The 16,039-nt window shown below is 36.9% G+C and overlaps 1 protein-coding gene across 1 annotated transcript in view; it reads left to right on the plus strand.

The window, feature by feature from the left end:
* Positions 1–3,403: 3,403 nt before the first annotated feature.
* Dthd1 (death domain containing 1) overlaps positions 3,404–16,039 on the plus strand; it is a 61,127-nt gene continuing 48,491 nt past the window's right edge. Inside the window, 5 exon segments of the mRNA XM_028868143.2 lie at positions 3,404–3,945; positions 3,947–4,000; positions 8,632–8,962; positions 11,398–11,577; positions 12,668–12,918. Coding sequence (XP_028723976.2) covers positions 3,419–3,945; positions 3,947–4,000; positions 8,632–8,962; positions 11,398–11,577; positions 12,668–12,918 — 1,343 coding nt within the window. The 5' untranslated portion in view covers positions 3,404–3,418.

Below are 16,039 nucleotides of genomic sequence, written 5' to 3' on the forward strand. Positions count from 1 at the left end.
TATATAATTTCAGTGCTGACCATTTGGTATTGGATAGTCCATGAGGGACTCATCCTCGTGAATGAGAATTTCTCCCTCTCTTAGTAGTTATTAGTTACCTGAAAGGTATTATATAAGGAGATACACTTTGGAACTCCAAGCTCTTCTGTTGGTTTGTGTATTCTAAGTGAAGCCCCAAGAACCTCAGTGCTTAAGATGAAATAATGTTGCTGTTAAAAACAATGAGTTGTTTTTAAACTCACAGTCCCTTCTCCCTTTCCTGTGTATTCTCTTTTCTTAGAAAGGGGGAATTGGAGGAGAGGAAGCAGACTGTTCTGCAGTGCACCTCAGCCTCCCCTACGTCCAACTCTGTGTTGCAATGATCCCATTTATAATGTGCCCACTGGACAGGCAGCATGGTGAGAACATGCTACATCTGAATTTTAATTATATTGGTATAAATACTCCTTGTTAGCCCAGAGGAAGCCACTCTTCAGGTTTGCTTTCTTTTTGTAAAGAAGCACTTGACACAATTAGAGAGAAATTATCAAAGGGCAGAGCTGAGACCAAGTTCCTATCTCAATCTTGATGTACACTTACCTATAAGAAAGTAGTAATTATACTTACTAAACAATGGTATTAGGCTATGCTCCAGCAGAGAGATGTTCTTTCCTTTAACTCTTGCTGTGGTTGGTGGTAACTGGGTCTCACTAGGGGGCTCTGACTGGTCTTGTACTTGAAGTGATCATCCTGCCCCTAACTCCCAGATGCTATGATTACACTCATAAGTCACCATGCTTGGACCTCCTCTAACTCTTTAACTTTAAATCTTTACTTCTTATTTTATATGTATGCGAGTTAAAAAGACCCTATATGTAACTTCATCCAGTTCCAAAAAATTCTAATTTTATGGCCAATCTTATTTTTCTAAACTTTATTCATATACTCCCAAATTATTTTAAAGCAAACCATATATTTCATTAATAAGTATTTATAAAGATATACACAGGAATTTTAGTAGCAGTATTGTAATAACAGAGAAAAAAACCAAGAGTTTGCTTTAATTAATGAAGTTCATCTTCTACCTGGGATACATATTTTGTTACTGTAAAAGTTAAAGAGATGTGGGGTTTCCATAGCATATTGAATTTGCAAAGTTTACATGGATGTGTGATTATGTGAGCTAACTCTGTCCTGGTGATTAATCTCCTCCATACACAATAGCACTAGGGTTCAGGAACGCCCCCCTTCTGGTCACCTAGTAACTTTTCACTGGTCAACAACAAGCCAAATAAACTCTTAGGTTGTAGAAGAATGTTTCGCTGACTTGGATCATCTATGAGATTTTAGAAGAAATAACCATCGCTAAGTTTGAACGTGCTAAACCTCTATCAGGAGATACATATATTATATTATTTTTGGAACTTAAAAATGGATACAGAAGACAAGGGCTTAGGTAAATTAGGACAAATACTGAAGCAGATTTGGAGACAAAACCAAATGTTAAAGCAGACTCTCCTGGGTGATAATCTCTGTGAGGTGGCTGGGGGAGCCACTTGGCTAGTCACAGTGATCTTTTTGGGTCAAGGGCTCAGTGAAGCCCTTCATCAACTGTTGGAACACACTGTAGGGACTCTTCAGTCCACCCGCCAGCAGCTGCATATACTACTTGACAAGAATAATCAATGTGTCTGGAGACAAGGCAAGTAGTCTGTTTTGTTTGCTTGGGTTTATACGTTCTTTTGAAATACTCATCTGGTCAATATTTAAGAGGAGCTATGTATAGAAACACAAGGAAGGTAGAATCTGTTTACAAAAAAACTGATGTTATTATAGAGAAAGTAGAGGAAGACAGTATCTCACAAGATTTAAATGTTCCTCCTGTTAGGGAACAGTTGAAGTGTTTTCTGGCTTCTCCAGTGGCTAGGATCATATTTTAAGGAAGGGAATTTACAGCTCTGTTAGGAAATATGTGGTATTTAAACTGACGCCTAAACAACTAATTGGAGCCATGCAACTGGAAATTCAGGTGCTTGGTCTGTTATTTGCAAGACCAAAGCCTTAGAGGAAGGAAAGTTCAGAACTAATTAAAGCAGAACAGGCAGTTTTTCTATATTGGAAGAGCATGTTCTAACTCCAGAGTCATTTGAGCCTAGTCCTATTAATTACAAAAACACTGGAAAGACTGGATGAGCTAGAAGAAACTGGATCCCTACACACTGAAAGCAGGATGTAAATTCTTGGGAATATGATGAGATGTGTGCACTAAAAAGTACAGTAAGAATGGGGAATGTAGTATCTGAGGACTGTGGTCTTAACATCAATGCTTTCAGAATCTAGGTGGCATTATGAAATCCAGCTCTCAGATATATAGTGTCATGTCAAGGTGAGCAGATGGACCTCAGTCAGGAATCCAGAGTAGACAGTACTAAGGAGTTCAGTCTAGAGGCCAAATAGTGAATATCAGAGAATCTCTCCCAGAGCATGTGACCCCAGGACCATCAGCAGGAGCTCACCACCAGTCAGTCTCTGGAGGGATTGAACACAGTCCTAGACAACAAGATAAGGCAATTAGTAAGCTACCAAAAAGGATGAGTTCAAAATAAACATGGGATCTCATGCATCAGACAAAGACCAAGTTATCAGAACTGCAGTGCAAAGGCAAGTCCAGACTAGTGAAAGGATGATTTGGTGACAGTGAGATGTGTGATCTTTGGATACAGACTCCTGGCTCAGAGCTGAGAGTCTAGAAAGGTTCAACCTGAGAGAAGCTTGAGAAGTGAGATGCACAGATAGGAGCTTAGGATGGAGTGAGAAATGGATTGACTTGAGTTTGATAATGCTTAGCCTTAGAGTAAAGCAATTTGTCTTAGTTTGGTTGTCTTTGATCAACCACTGCATGGTCCAGTCAGAGAATGATACGGTAATGTTATTCTTTGAAAGAATAATTTGACATATTTTTATGATCACATGCTCAGTAGGGGAAGGATTGAATTTCTGACCAAAATACAGGATCTGTGTCATCATAAATAACATAGCTGTTGCCTTTCTGCTATTGACCTGTCCTGGGTGTTCAGATGAATATATGTCTGATATTTGAAATGGACAATTGATATAGTATAGTATCTCTCAAGGCAAAGGAACAAATGTCAAATATTCCAAATGATTGAGGAGTTCTTGCCTCCATCCTTATTAAGGAGAAGGAGCCTCCTATTTTTCTATAAGGTTTAAAGCATACTTATGGGGAAAAAGGGCAAGTTTCACTACTTGGCTACTATGTTAAAAGTAGAGTTTCTTTCCTTGTAGTTATATAAGTGTTAAAAGCTGGCAAATTGTGCAGATACTTCCTTCATTGGTGCAGAAGCATAATTTGACTTAGTTTTTACTTCTTCTTTGTGTGTCTACATGTGCAGAAATTATTGCTTTCATAGACTGCCTCATGAAAATGAATGAATATTTGGGGAACACTGCTATGCTTCTAAGGAAAGAAGAAAAGGAGATGTGTAATTTATGCAGCATGCATGAGGACCGTACTCCACAGCAGACAATATCAGCCATTCAAGATACCAAAGCAACAGACATTGCTCCAAGAAGGGAACTAAATGTCATGGAAACAGCTACTGTTTCTCCTACAAATGCAGAGGAACGTCATTACATAAACCAGGTCCCGTTAAAAGAAAATCAAACCCAGATAAATTCTGAATTAGGGGGGAAAGAAAACAATGCATCATTGAGTGGAAATGTAATAGGGCAAGAAGAGTCACAGAGCGCAGTGTTCCCAGATAATGCAGAAAATGAAGATGAAAAACAAATAGAACACATGACTGCTGAGAACATAAATGGCAACAAGGAAGACATTCATGATGCAATCCAGACAACAAGGGAAACTCGAGAGACCTCAGAAAACCGAGGAGAAGAGATTATCACATCCCCAACAGCATGGGATGTCTCCAGTAAGGATGTGAATAGTTCATAATGACTCAGAGAGTCCAAAACAAAAGAATAACATAATGGAAAAGGAGTAAGTAAAGACACCGTGAGAAATGTTTATATACGCCTACTTCTACATTCATTTCTGTAGTTCTTAAATGCCTTAATCCTGCTGCTATGACAAACCACCACAAACTGGTTTGTTTTGAGTGAAGGAAATTAATGTCTTGGAGTTCTATCTAGAGTTGGAGAGACAATGAGGGCACAGGAGATTCGGTGTCTACTGAAAGCTTACTGATTCACAGATGGTACCTTCTTGTTGCATTCTAAAATGGTGTATGGGGCAAACCAGTTTCAAGGTCCTTTATTAATGATGTTAATTCTATCCGTGAGGACTGTGTTATGACCTAATTAGGTCCTGCAAAGGCCCTGTTTCCTAACAGTCCTCTATGGGATAAAAATCCCAACATATGATATGAAGTTTTAAATTTTTGTGTCATGTCTCCAAAATTTACTGTAAACAAGTGATTCAAGTTAAAAATTAACCTACAGAAATTTATGTGGCTGCTATTGCTAATATCATTCTGTTCTTCATTGTTTTAGAAAATACTAATATTAAGTAGTGCTTTAAAGGAAAAATAATTAGTTATGAAAGTAATTCGAACACTTTGCTAAATAACAAAATTTAGTTTCTAATAAGAAAAAAAGAAATGTCAGAATGTTAAAAAATTAAAAGACAATTTGCTAATATGATTATGATTATCTCTAAGATAATTGTCATCAATCTTTAAATCTTGCCTTCAGAGCTCCGGGGGAATTGTGGATAAGCTTTTCAGTGTTCTTAAAGGTAAATATGATGGTCACACCTATTCAACTCAGAAAATTGTCAGAAGATTTTTGTTTGTTTGCTTTTTTTTTTTAATCAGATTCTCTAAAAGCCCCTGGAATAAAGAAAGGGAGAAAGATTAATGTATTTTATGAGCTATCTCCCCACCACTGCAAGGTAGCATTGATTCTTGATTTGTCTAAATTGATAGTTTCTAGCTATATTTTCCCAGATAAATACAACACCTTCCTTAGCAATGTGATATAGTGGGGAAAAATATTTGGGGAGCAGGACAAAATTAATTTTTATTTGCTGTCTTATTATTAGCAAGTTATTTTGAAACGGGGCAACTTGCTTCGTGTTTTCTTTTTCCTTTTTTTTTATTTGTGTGTTCCTTTTTGGTCTCAGTTCCTCAGTGTCTTCTTCCTTGGTGCCTGTGATTAGCAAATGAGGCAATCACAGAGGGGCTTAGTGTTGGGTCCCTCTGTCAGTGTTCACACTCAGCTAGGTGTTCGTATGTTATTTGATGTCATGCCCTGTAAGATGAATCACTAAACAGTCTTATTAATAAAAAAAAACAGGATCCAAAAGTTGGGGTGAAAAGCAGAGATCAGAGGAATAGGACAAGCCACAGCCAACCTCACCTTACTAACTCCTCAGCCTCCAGAGAGAGCTACTTCCTGTATACTTATGCGTATATACCTTTCTGTGCCCTGCCATCTTACTTCCTGTTTGTCTGTACAGACCTCCAACCTCCATGGTTAGTGCTGGGATTAAAGGCATGTGCCACCATGCCTGGCTCTGTTCCCAGTGTAGCCTTGAACTCACAGAGATCTGGATGAGTCTCTGCCTCCCAAACGCTAGGATTAAAGGCATGTGCTACCACTGCCTGACCTCTATCTTTAATATAGTGGCTGGCTTTTTCCTCTGATCTCCAGATAAGCTTTATTGGGGTGCACAAATAAAATATCACCACACAGCCCAGCTACTTTCACTATCCTACCTCTCCTCACTGCTGTTGTACACCTGTGTCCTTCTCGATATAACACGCTGATGGTCTACTGTGTAAGCACACAACACTGTTCCCAGGAAAACATCACCGAGTCTATGTTCTTCAGCAAGTACTTTGCTTGCCTTGATCATAGGACTCTATAAGAAAAATGAAAAAAAGAAAGTAGTGTGTCCCCAGCAAAGAGAATTTAGTGAATTCTGTCGATGTTCAATGCATGAAGACCTCCATGGTTTGCAAGAATTACTGTCCCTGACAAACAACCTCTAAAGTTGTCAATATGTGGTTTCCCATTTCATTTAAGAAAAACATTGAAACTTCACATCCTCCCATTCAGAAATGACTCAAAACACCAGCTCGTGAGTCATTGCTGGCACCACTCCCTCTAACACCTACTTTAGGTGTTCCCTGGTTAGCGACTGACTTCTTCTGTGGCATTGAACCAATTGTGCTTGGCTTGCATATTTACCAAGATGACTCTTCATTGCAGTCCCCCAGGCTAGGAAGCCATCATACATCATACCACATAAAAGTATATGCAATAAACAAAACCTTGCTTGGGATCTTTTGTGGTTCCTCAACCTTCAGTTTCCCAAAAGCACCATCCTTTGGAGGTAGCTATACTAAGGTGTACACAAAGAGGAAAAAAAAAAACACTAAACTAATGTAATCTATTTAATAACAAGACTAGTCATAGTTGATTAAGACTGTAGAGGATGGATCTATTTACAAATCTCCTGTACACTTTATTTGTCATTTGGGAACCACACCTTGTAGAGGTGGAGTGCATTGAGATGGTTTCCAGGATACAGAAGAGGGCATTCCTGGACTTATATGAAGCCAGTTCACTGAATCTTCTGCTGAATAATGTTTTTTTTTAATTATCATTATCTCTATGAACAAAAAAGTTAAGCAGATCAGCATGCTGGAGATCTTTTTTTTAAGTTCAGAACTGTATACATAAATAAATGACCTCTATGAGTTAAAAGTTTAATTATATTTCTTTATGAAATTATAAGTTATATTTAGCAGTAAGCTTCAAACTGTATTAACAGTAAAAGAAATACAGCTAAAACTTTATTAATATATAACTGAGAAAATGATGCTGTGTTATGTGTAGATCCTGTCATATACCTTCAATATTGCCTTTGTTTCCATTATTTCTCTGTTGTGAAATAAATATTAAGAAGAGAACCCCAAGTGGATGGTGTTAACATAGAGATCAAACCATTAGTGATCATGCAGTTTATTCAGATCCATTACTATTTAATAGGTTTAAATATTATATCTCATTCAAACTTCGCAATATCATAGATTAGATATTAGTTTCAAGCTGTAATGGATGGAGCAATCATTACTTAGGGAAGATATGAGAAAGGCATGACAATATTTGAGAGCTTTTACTTTACTTCCATATTAAGAAGCAGAGAGTCAACTTTTACTTCTAAAACTGAACATCTATGAGATTTATAGCAAGGTTGAATATCTCAGCTTCAGTTTCCCTGTCTGCAAAATAGAAGAGATAATAATACTTGACACAGAAGCTATAAAAATTAAGTAAAACTATGTGGCTAAAACCTGACTAACAGGAAGCATTAAACTATTGACTATTCTGAGAGGTTTTGATATTTATGGGCAAACAAATAGGAAATGCCTGGTCTCAAATTTGAATTCAAATTTATAAGACTCTGAAAATTTTTGCAAAGGTGGTGTTGAAGAGAAATAAAATAGTTAAACTTTTCAAATGATAATCTCAGTGTTAGAAATAATCTATTCCTGCTTAATAGGATTAGTGTACAAAAACTTAAATATCACTATTTGATTTAGTGTACTTCGACAATTTCTGAGCTTCATATTCATCACTTCTTGAGGCAATAGGCATCATACAGATCCCTTGCCAGCAGGTAGACAGGCAAATAAATAAGAGGTTTTAGGTAGATTACTGCACTTTATACTCAAGCATTTAAGATGGGCAACTTCCTCATTCTTCTTCCTCTCCATGTCAAGGACTTGGTGGCCTTTTCCCCTCCAGATAGAACAGCTTAGAAATTTCAAGTCTCCCAGAACAGGTGGTGAGTCAGGAGTGAGGGCTATAGAAGGGAGGAATTAGCTTTTCTTCTTTGTCTGGATTATTCAGTGTCCTGCAATTGCCCAAACTAGCTACTTTAGAGGAAGAAAAGGAATCTACTCTGCCCAATCATATATAGAGTCTGAATACCTCTGCATTGTTTTTATCTTATCTCTCTGTCTCTCTGTTTCTCTCTACTGTCTGTCATTATCTCTGTCTGTCTCTCTTTCTGTGTATGAGTGTGTGTGTGTGTTTGTGTGTGTGTGTGTGTGTGTGTGTGTGGTTGTGTGTGTGGTTGTGTATGCATGCACATGATGTGTACTTTTGCTTTATATAAGATTGGATGAATGCTGGAACTTTCCTTTTTCTGGCTTTTTACTTTTAAATCAGAAAAAAAAAATTCATTCTTGCAATCCTAGAGGATCTCACCATAAAGGCATCTCTCTCCTCATTTATTTAAAAACATGATTAATTTTTGAATTTTATTATAGGATGAACAATAGTGAGGAATAAATCAATCACTTTGATAATAAAATTAGTCAAAAATAGTTATAGCGTATGTGAAGTAGACATTGCTTTCACCCCATATTACTGGAAATTGTGGTATACAGAGGTTTAGCATCTTTTTTATTACAGGGTTAGTAACTGGGAACATTAAAGTCCACATCAAAGCAATGTGCCTTACACTTTGTGTCCTTCTGCATTTGTCTGTAAAGTACATGGATAGAATGCCTGGAAAATGAAGCTCGCTTTTTTTCCTTTTTCCTTTTTTTTATTTTTATTTTTATTTTTATTTATTTATTTATTTATTTTTGGCAGGTATCTTGATGTGCAGAGTGCTGGGACTGATCCTCAAGTGTCTTGTTACATCACAGCACCATCGCATGTCCTGCAACAGTTGGATTGCCAGATAATTAACAGCATGAGCTCCTTTATAGTGAATGCTAATGAAGAGTTGGTCAGCAACGTCATCACTGTTGAATGCTCAGATAAGGAAAAGAAAATCCCATTCCCAGTATGCATTGCAATTCCTTTCAAGGCAAGCTACAAGGGCAATTACAGAGACATCGCGGTGAAAATGACTGACACAAACTTTCAATCCAGTTACCTAACTCCAAATTCATTGGAAGGAATGAGGGGAACTTATAAGGTCAGTAAGGCCTGAGCTACAACTGTATTTGTTGTTTTTCTTCCCTTCTTGTAACTCAGAATATTACGTAGTAATATAGTAATAATTGTCCCATTATATAAGTGTGGACACATTTGTGTTAGAATACTCATGCTTTTTTTTTTTTTTCTAAATACCATCTATGAAGTTCAAACAGCAGAAATTATTTGCCAAAGTTAGTAATAGAGAATGGGTCTAGGACTCACCAAATGTTCCTTTTTTTTTCTCCTAGAAAACAACCAGCATCATAGCTTCATTCACTTCATGGTTCATGCTAACTTCCTAATTACGTATCTACTGTGTTGGACTGCTGCCCACACAGAAGCATTAGAATCTTCAGATGCTATAGTTTTAGTTTTGATTATTCATAGGTTGGGAGAATATATATAAAATGGAAACGTGTGTATGTGCCTGCTCTGATGAACTGATTAAATTTGTAAGTGGAATTTAGTCTAAACATTGAGGATTGTGTTGTTAGTCGTTGGGATGAGGGCAGTAAAGGAAGAAATGCGGTTCTCACATTTGGCTGCAGTGTGAATTCGGATGGCTCAAGACACCTCTCTGTGGCTCAGATCTTATATTTGAAAAGTAATATAATAATGTCTGCCTGATAAGATGGCAAAAACTAAAGGAACAAGCCACTTAAGAAGATGGGGAAAAATCTTTATACAAGCGAGTTGTTAATAAGTTTTCACCATGTGAAACTAACTTTATTGTAATAGTATTAAGGCTCTCTATGTCACAAATTCAAATATTGCTGAGACAGAGTCCAGAATTACTGAATTAGAGAACTAATGAGGATTCATGTTAAGAGTTCTCTGTGGGCTACTGAATTTATTTGTAAACACTTAAGGTGTTTATGTTTTTATATGCAAATGTTTTTTATTTGGTGGGAACAGAAAAGAATACATGTTAAAATCCTCAAAATACATTCTGTCCTTTTGGTTTGTTTACAAATCAAATCAAGGCTACATAGTTGAATAATAAAGCTAAGTCTGTTCTCATTACTCCTATTCATGCCATTAATACCTGTTAGATTTAGACTAGCTGCCTGTGAATATGGGAGTCTGATTAGCATTGCTCTGGAGTAGGCCTCTCAATCTTGGCGAGTCTGTGTGTCCTTTATAACAAGTACTTTAGAAACTGCTCACAGTACAAGTGCCTTTCCCAGATGGGCTCAAAAGATGTTTTGTAAATGAATAATCAAGACACAAGAAAAATTAAGAGGATCATTGTTTACCAGAAAACTGTACTTTCCTTTACATAGTAGGCTAATGAGAGTTATCTCTAATTTTAGCTCAGGAACGTTTGAGTTCTGGAACCCTTCCCAAGTTTTATGTGGGTCCTATGACATTTAAATGCTCTAATTCTCAAGAGCCTTTTTAGTTTCCCTGGTATCTGCCAAATGTGGTCTCAGGGCTCAGCAACCACCACTTGTTCCCAGGAGACCTTTTCTTCTCACTCCTTTCCCTCTGGCTGCTGAAGCAGGATCATTGTGCTCCAAATTTTTCCCAACTGTGATATTGTGAAATGTTTCCCTTAGTCAGCTTTCAAAGGGTCGATTATTTTCCAGGGTGAATAACCCTGAAATGTTTGTGTGTGTGCATGCGCTATTATCCACTCATGCTGGGTGGAGTCTAGCTGGTATTGGGGAATGCATGAACCGAGCAAATTATTTCTTGGTCTGCCTCCTTGTTTAAAGCATTGATGATTATACACATAGATCATTTTCCTTCTGTTTATGGACTCAGTTCCATTTTGCATGATAAAACTGTTGAGTATGTGCTTGGATACATGGTTATTTATTTGAATATAAGTAGAGAAGAAAGATACAGTGTATTACTCTGTAGTTATGTGTTTCCACTGCAGAAAGAAATAGAGACAATGACTTTTTATGGTATCTGAAGATGTTGTGATCTGTCAGAAGAAAGAATTTTTCTGACAGTACACTTGCTGCAATGTTAAAGTAAAATGCCCAGGAAATAAAATTCTATTCCTTGGAATTCTGTAAAATAGCATAGAAACTTCTAGACAAGTTCTATATATAAAATTCATTCTATCCAAAAAAAAAAAATCGTTCTAGCCAAAATTGGCTAGGATTTCAGAGTAACTAAAACTTGTGAAGATATTATGACTACCTATTATACATGTGTGAAGATTTAATTTAAGTTACAAAATAAATTCATTTCTCATTTCTCTATTGGGAAGTCCAAGCTTAAGGAACTCTTAACATCTCCTTATCCTTTCCCCAAAAAGATCACATCTCAGTGAATGTGATCTCTCCACACCATGGGAGATTATGGATAGCATATACACTTTTTGCTTGTTTTGACAGCTCACAGAATATGTGTTATACATGTATTTCTCCCAAATAATGCTAATTGCTTGCTTCAGTAAGTGTCTTTTACTCTGTATAGGGGACTTGTGCTGCAGTGAATGTTTACAAGTTGGGTATGTTTTCAGTAGTGTCATGCTTAAAGAAACAGTCTTTCACAGTAACGAAAAAAGGACTCAATCTAAAATCAATCGTAGATGCCCGGATAACCTTCAGTTATCCTGCAGGAGTTTTCAACTCACCAGTGCTTGTCCAGTTAAAGGTAAACATTAAAAAGGTAAATTAATTATATTCTATGTCTAGTGGGCCAAGCATGGTCCTACAGATGCAGAGATTGTAGATTTGTCATGTAACCATGAAGCTCATCTTCTCTTGTATGTGGACTCATCTATAGTGAGTTGAGTGATACAGTAAATATTTTCAGCAATCTGAAACATACCTCTGCTTTTATTTACAAGGTTTTCCTAAATAGTCCTCTGTATTACTTGTTTATGCTTGTTAGCAAACATATGCTGAATGTCTAGAAAACAATTGCTGACAAATTTAGGGGTATTTACATAAATCCAGATTTCCAAATAAATTGATGGAAAAAGATAAGGAGCTACTGATCCATTCAAATGTTTATTATCATGATTTTTGATTGTATTTACTAAAGAAAATTAGCTTTTTTGAACAATAATTTAATGTACACAAACACTATTTTCATAACGTGTAATGCTATATGAATATACATCCCAGAAAATGTATGTTCTCCAATGGGATTCCTTATCATTCCAGCCTTGTTCTTCCTATTATCTCTTTCCTATTTCTCTCAGTTCCTATTACAAATAGTAAGTCAAGGAGAAAGATTGGGAAGAAAGCCTAATTGTAATAATTTATTTGAAAATATTTTCTATGAATTTTGAGTTGTGTTAGCTTTCTTCTCGATTTTGTGCTGATCACATGATCTAAGAATAGTGATTTTTAGAAATTACACAAAATTTCACTTCTGTTTCCTTGATTATGTTCTTGTTTATAGTTGAGTGTTTCTAAAACACATGCACAAACATATATATACATGTGTGTGTTTGTGAGTGTGTATGCATGTGTATGTTCATGTGTGCATGCATATATGAATAGGAAACCACATTTTTAAGAGATTTTACTCAATAGTGTGCTTTTATATACAGAGTTTTATTTCCAGGCAAGAATGTACAGAGAAACACATGAAAATACATTCCCTAAAGTTTTCAGAAAATTGGTTTAGGGCCATGCTAATACTTGCATCCTCTGAATGTATGCGTGCATATGTGTGTTTGAGTGTGTATACATGGACATCGACATATTTTTTCCTTCTTTTTTTTTTTGTTTAGATCCAGCCAGTCGACCCTTCTCTGGTGTCCTATTTAAAAGCACACCAAGATTCCTCTTATTCAGTGCAGTCGACAAGTCCTCTTGTGCACATCCAGCACCCATCGACTCATTCTTTTCAAAAGCCAGTCACCGTATTCCTTCCTTGTTCTCCTCTCCCCGAAAAAAAGAACCTTGAGCCTGAGAAAGAACACAGGAGACCAGAGAGTGCCTCAGTGCGCAGGAGCCTGCCGACACCCTTGTGCTTCAACAGGTCAGTCAGAGACCGACTACTGCTAACTAATTTAATGGGGGACAAAGAACTCCCACGATTACTTGTAATCAGTTGACTTGTATTTAAATATCTGAGTAAAGATAGTATGAAGTATGTTCTCACGGTTGACCCTCAATAGGAAAGAGTTTTAGTTCTAATGGACTCAAAGCTGTACTATATTTTTAACAATATAGATTTGAGGTTAAGTCTTTCAGGAATTTATGATATGCTTAATTATGAGAATGTCACATAGTACTAATAATTTCTTCGTTCAGTGGATGAATAAGATAAATTTGATCTTTTAAAATAGAATAAAATTTCCCAGAGAGTGGTGATGCTTATAATTATCTCAGCACTTGTGTATCAGAGGCAGGCAGATCGCTGTGAGTTTGAAGCCAGTCTGATCTACAGAGTGAGTTCCAGGACAGCCAATGTTACACAGAGAAACTTTATCTCAAAATTGGTTAATTAATTAACTTAATTTGAATTTATATTTACCTACAAGTGTTTTCCTTCTCGTAAGTCATATAATCAAACAACATCTTCATGAATAAAGTCAAATATACATATTAACTCACCAGCCAAAAGAAACAAAAAAGTGGAAGGTTAGCAAATTGAACATATTACAGAACATTAAACCTGACCTTAATTCCCATCTTTTAACTTAAGATTAATTTTCTTTCCTAATAGAGGAGACAGAAGAAGATATTCCCATTTACTAAACATGAAAGGACTGGTTTTAAAAAACAAGAATTGAGTAACAGCTACTATTACCCAAGAGGTCACTCTGTGGCAGATTTGTGTATTGTGGCCTGCATTATCATTTTATCAATGTGAAGCCTTAAGTGTAGTGACATTAAGAACCTCTGTAAGTCTGCTAACTAGTGAGTGATGCAGTCATGAACTGAACTCCTACATTTCCTCTCTATTGAGTCTCCACCATTTGTCTGAGTTAATGGCTGTATTCTTGTTCCTATTATGCTTGCAGCTTAAGAAGCTTGCGGCAGCACTCTGTTGATTTGTAGCTGGAGGAAAATTAAACATTCTTTACTGTAAGATAAATGATAGGGAACATAGAAATAGACGTGATTAGTTGTGTATAATTTTGCTGCTCGACTTCACCAGTGGAGCCACCTTCTAACACACTTCCACAGTTCTTTACTTCTGTTACATATTTCCATCATCATATGTCTATGGCAGTGTGCCATATAATTTCTTCACATTCCACTTCAAAACACCCCAATGCTAAAAAGAATATTCTGACCTTTAAAATATACTTTCAAGGTGACATTTGAATTACTGTTTTTAATGTTTTCTTCTAAACTCTCTTATTTGTGTTTGTCACCTATTAAAATTTCCCATGTTCTTGATAGTCTCTTGCTGCTTATAGCTTCGTCTTGAGAATTCCTATCTGTGGCTGTTTCTTCTGCTAACCGTCACTGGTGGCTCTGTTTCTTCATTTGGGGAATTTAATGCCTGGGTGTGCCCTGTAGGACTCTGCTGGCATGAAATGGAGCCAGTTTCCTCAGATGGCATGTATTTCTGTCTCTGTTGAGATCCAACTCCGACTTCAAAATTACTTTCAACAGTCTCAGTATGCTAAACGTTCATGTTCATCTTTCCAGTGTGCCTGTGATCCTGAAGATGAATAGCTCCATATTCTGCTCATTGATTATTATTTACCACTGTTGGCTCATGTTTCTTGGTTATTGGAAGAGCAATGTCCACATGGAAATCCCTCATTCCAGTCTGACTATTCCTCCTGCTGAAACTTTGATCTTTCACATTTTTTTTTGTCAAAAAATTTGGGGAATTCTTTTCAGAGTCCCCTGGTTTATGCAAGTCAAAATATTACAGATAAAAATTATATTTATTATCATCTAACTATTTTTGCTTTATTGGGGAAAGAGCCTCAGATGACCCATTCTAAACTTGTTACTTACCATTCTGTGTTATATGGATTAAGTATATAATCTTCTGAAGAACCAATTAGAGAAAGAAGTGGTAATGTTATAGATAGTAATATCATACATGCTGTATGTTCCTTAGGTGCTAGTACTGTCTGGTCCATGCAGGAAGGCCCAACCTACCATAATAATGTCACAATTTCAGTGAGACATGGGTTCGGAGAGCTATGGAGCAAATAAAATGTTTCCCTTTTGTTAAACCTGAAGCCATTGTTTTGTAAAGTCTTCAAACATATCATGTACTATTTCATTCAAGACTATTAAGGTCCTGGAGGGTTGAAAAGCCTGCTTTGGAAAATCAAGAGGAAACCCTCTTGTACACTCCCTAGTAGTATATCTTTCTACTCATGGAAACCAAATATTGAAGTGACCAGAAGCAGACCTTTTTATCATGGGATGCTCTTCTGAACATTGTTGATGTAACCAACCGTCTTATTAAATAAGAAACACAGAACCAATGTAAAAGAGAAATCTAAGAGGTCAGAGCTCAGAGCTAAAATCTCACCCTTCCTCCTGTGGTGGTCCTAGCTCACTGAAAGAGACCTTTTTCCTGTGTGTATGTCTTTTCATAGTCTTTTTGTTCTGCCTTCTCATTGGTTGTAAACTCAAACACATGACTGCCTCCTCACTGTCTGTATGTACAGCCCCCCAAGTCTTAAAGGCATATGTCTCCAATGCTGGCTGTATCCCTGAACACACAGAGATCTACCTAGCTCTTCTACCAAGTGCTGGGATTTAAGGCATGTGCCACCACCGCCACACTCTTGCTATGGCTCTAATAGCTCTGACCCCTGGGCAACTTTATTTATTAACATACAATCAAAATCACATTTCAGTACAATTAGAATACCACCACAGAACATCTTTTATGTGGCATTGAAGGAATTAAGGAAAGATGAGAAAGGTATAGTAATAGGTGACTGCCAGGCCTGAGACAGTGGCTGTGTGTCTATCATCCTGTCTCCCTGGCAGATTGTCTGAGGGGAATTAACCTAGTTTCTAGAGATCACCTTTTGTGTTCAAGCAGACTCAATAGGAGATTTCCATATTAGTCAATGTCACCGCTATAAGGAAACTTTGAACCTTAAGTGGGCTGACCCTTCCTCCAAATGCATGGCCATTGACATGAGAAGAACTTTGGGCTCAAGAAGTAG

Source organism: Peromyscus leucopus, chromosome 10, assembly GCF_004664715.2.
Source record: "Peromyscus leucopus breed LL Stock chromosome 10, UCI_PerLeu_2.1, whole genome shotgun sequence".
Classification (NCBI taxonomy): domain Eukaryota; kingdom Metazoa; phylum Chordata; class Mammalia; order Rodentia; family Cricetidae; genus Peromyscus; species Peromyscus leucopus.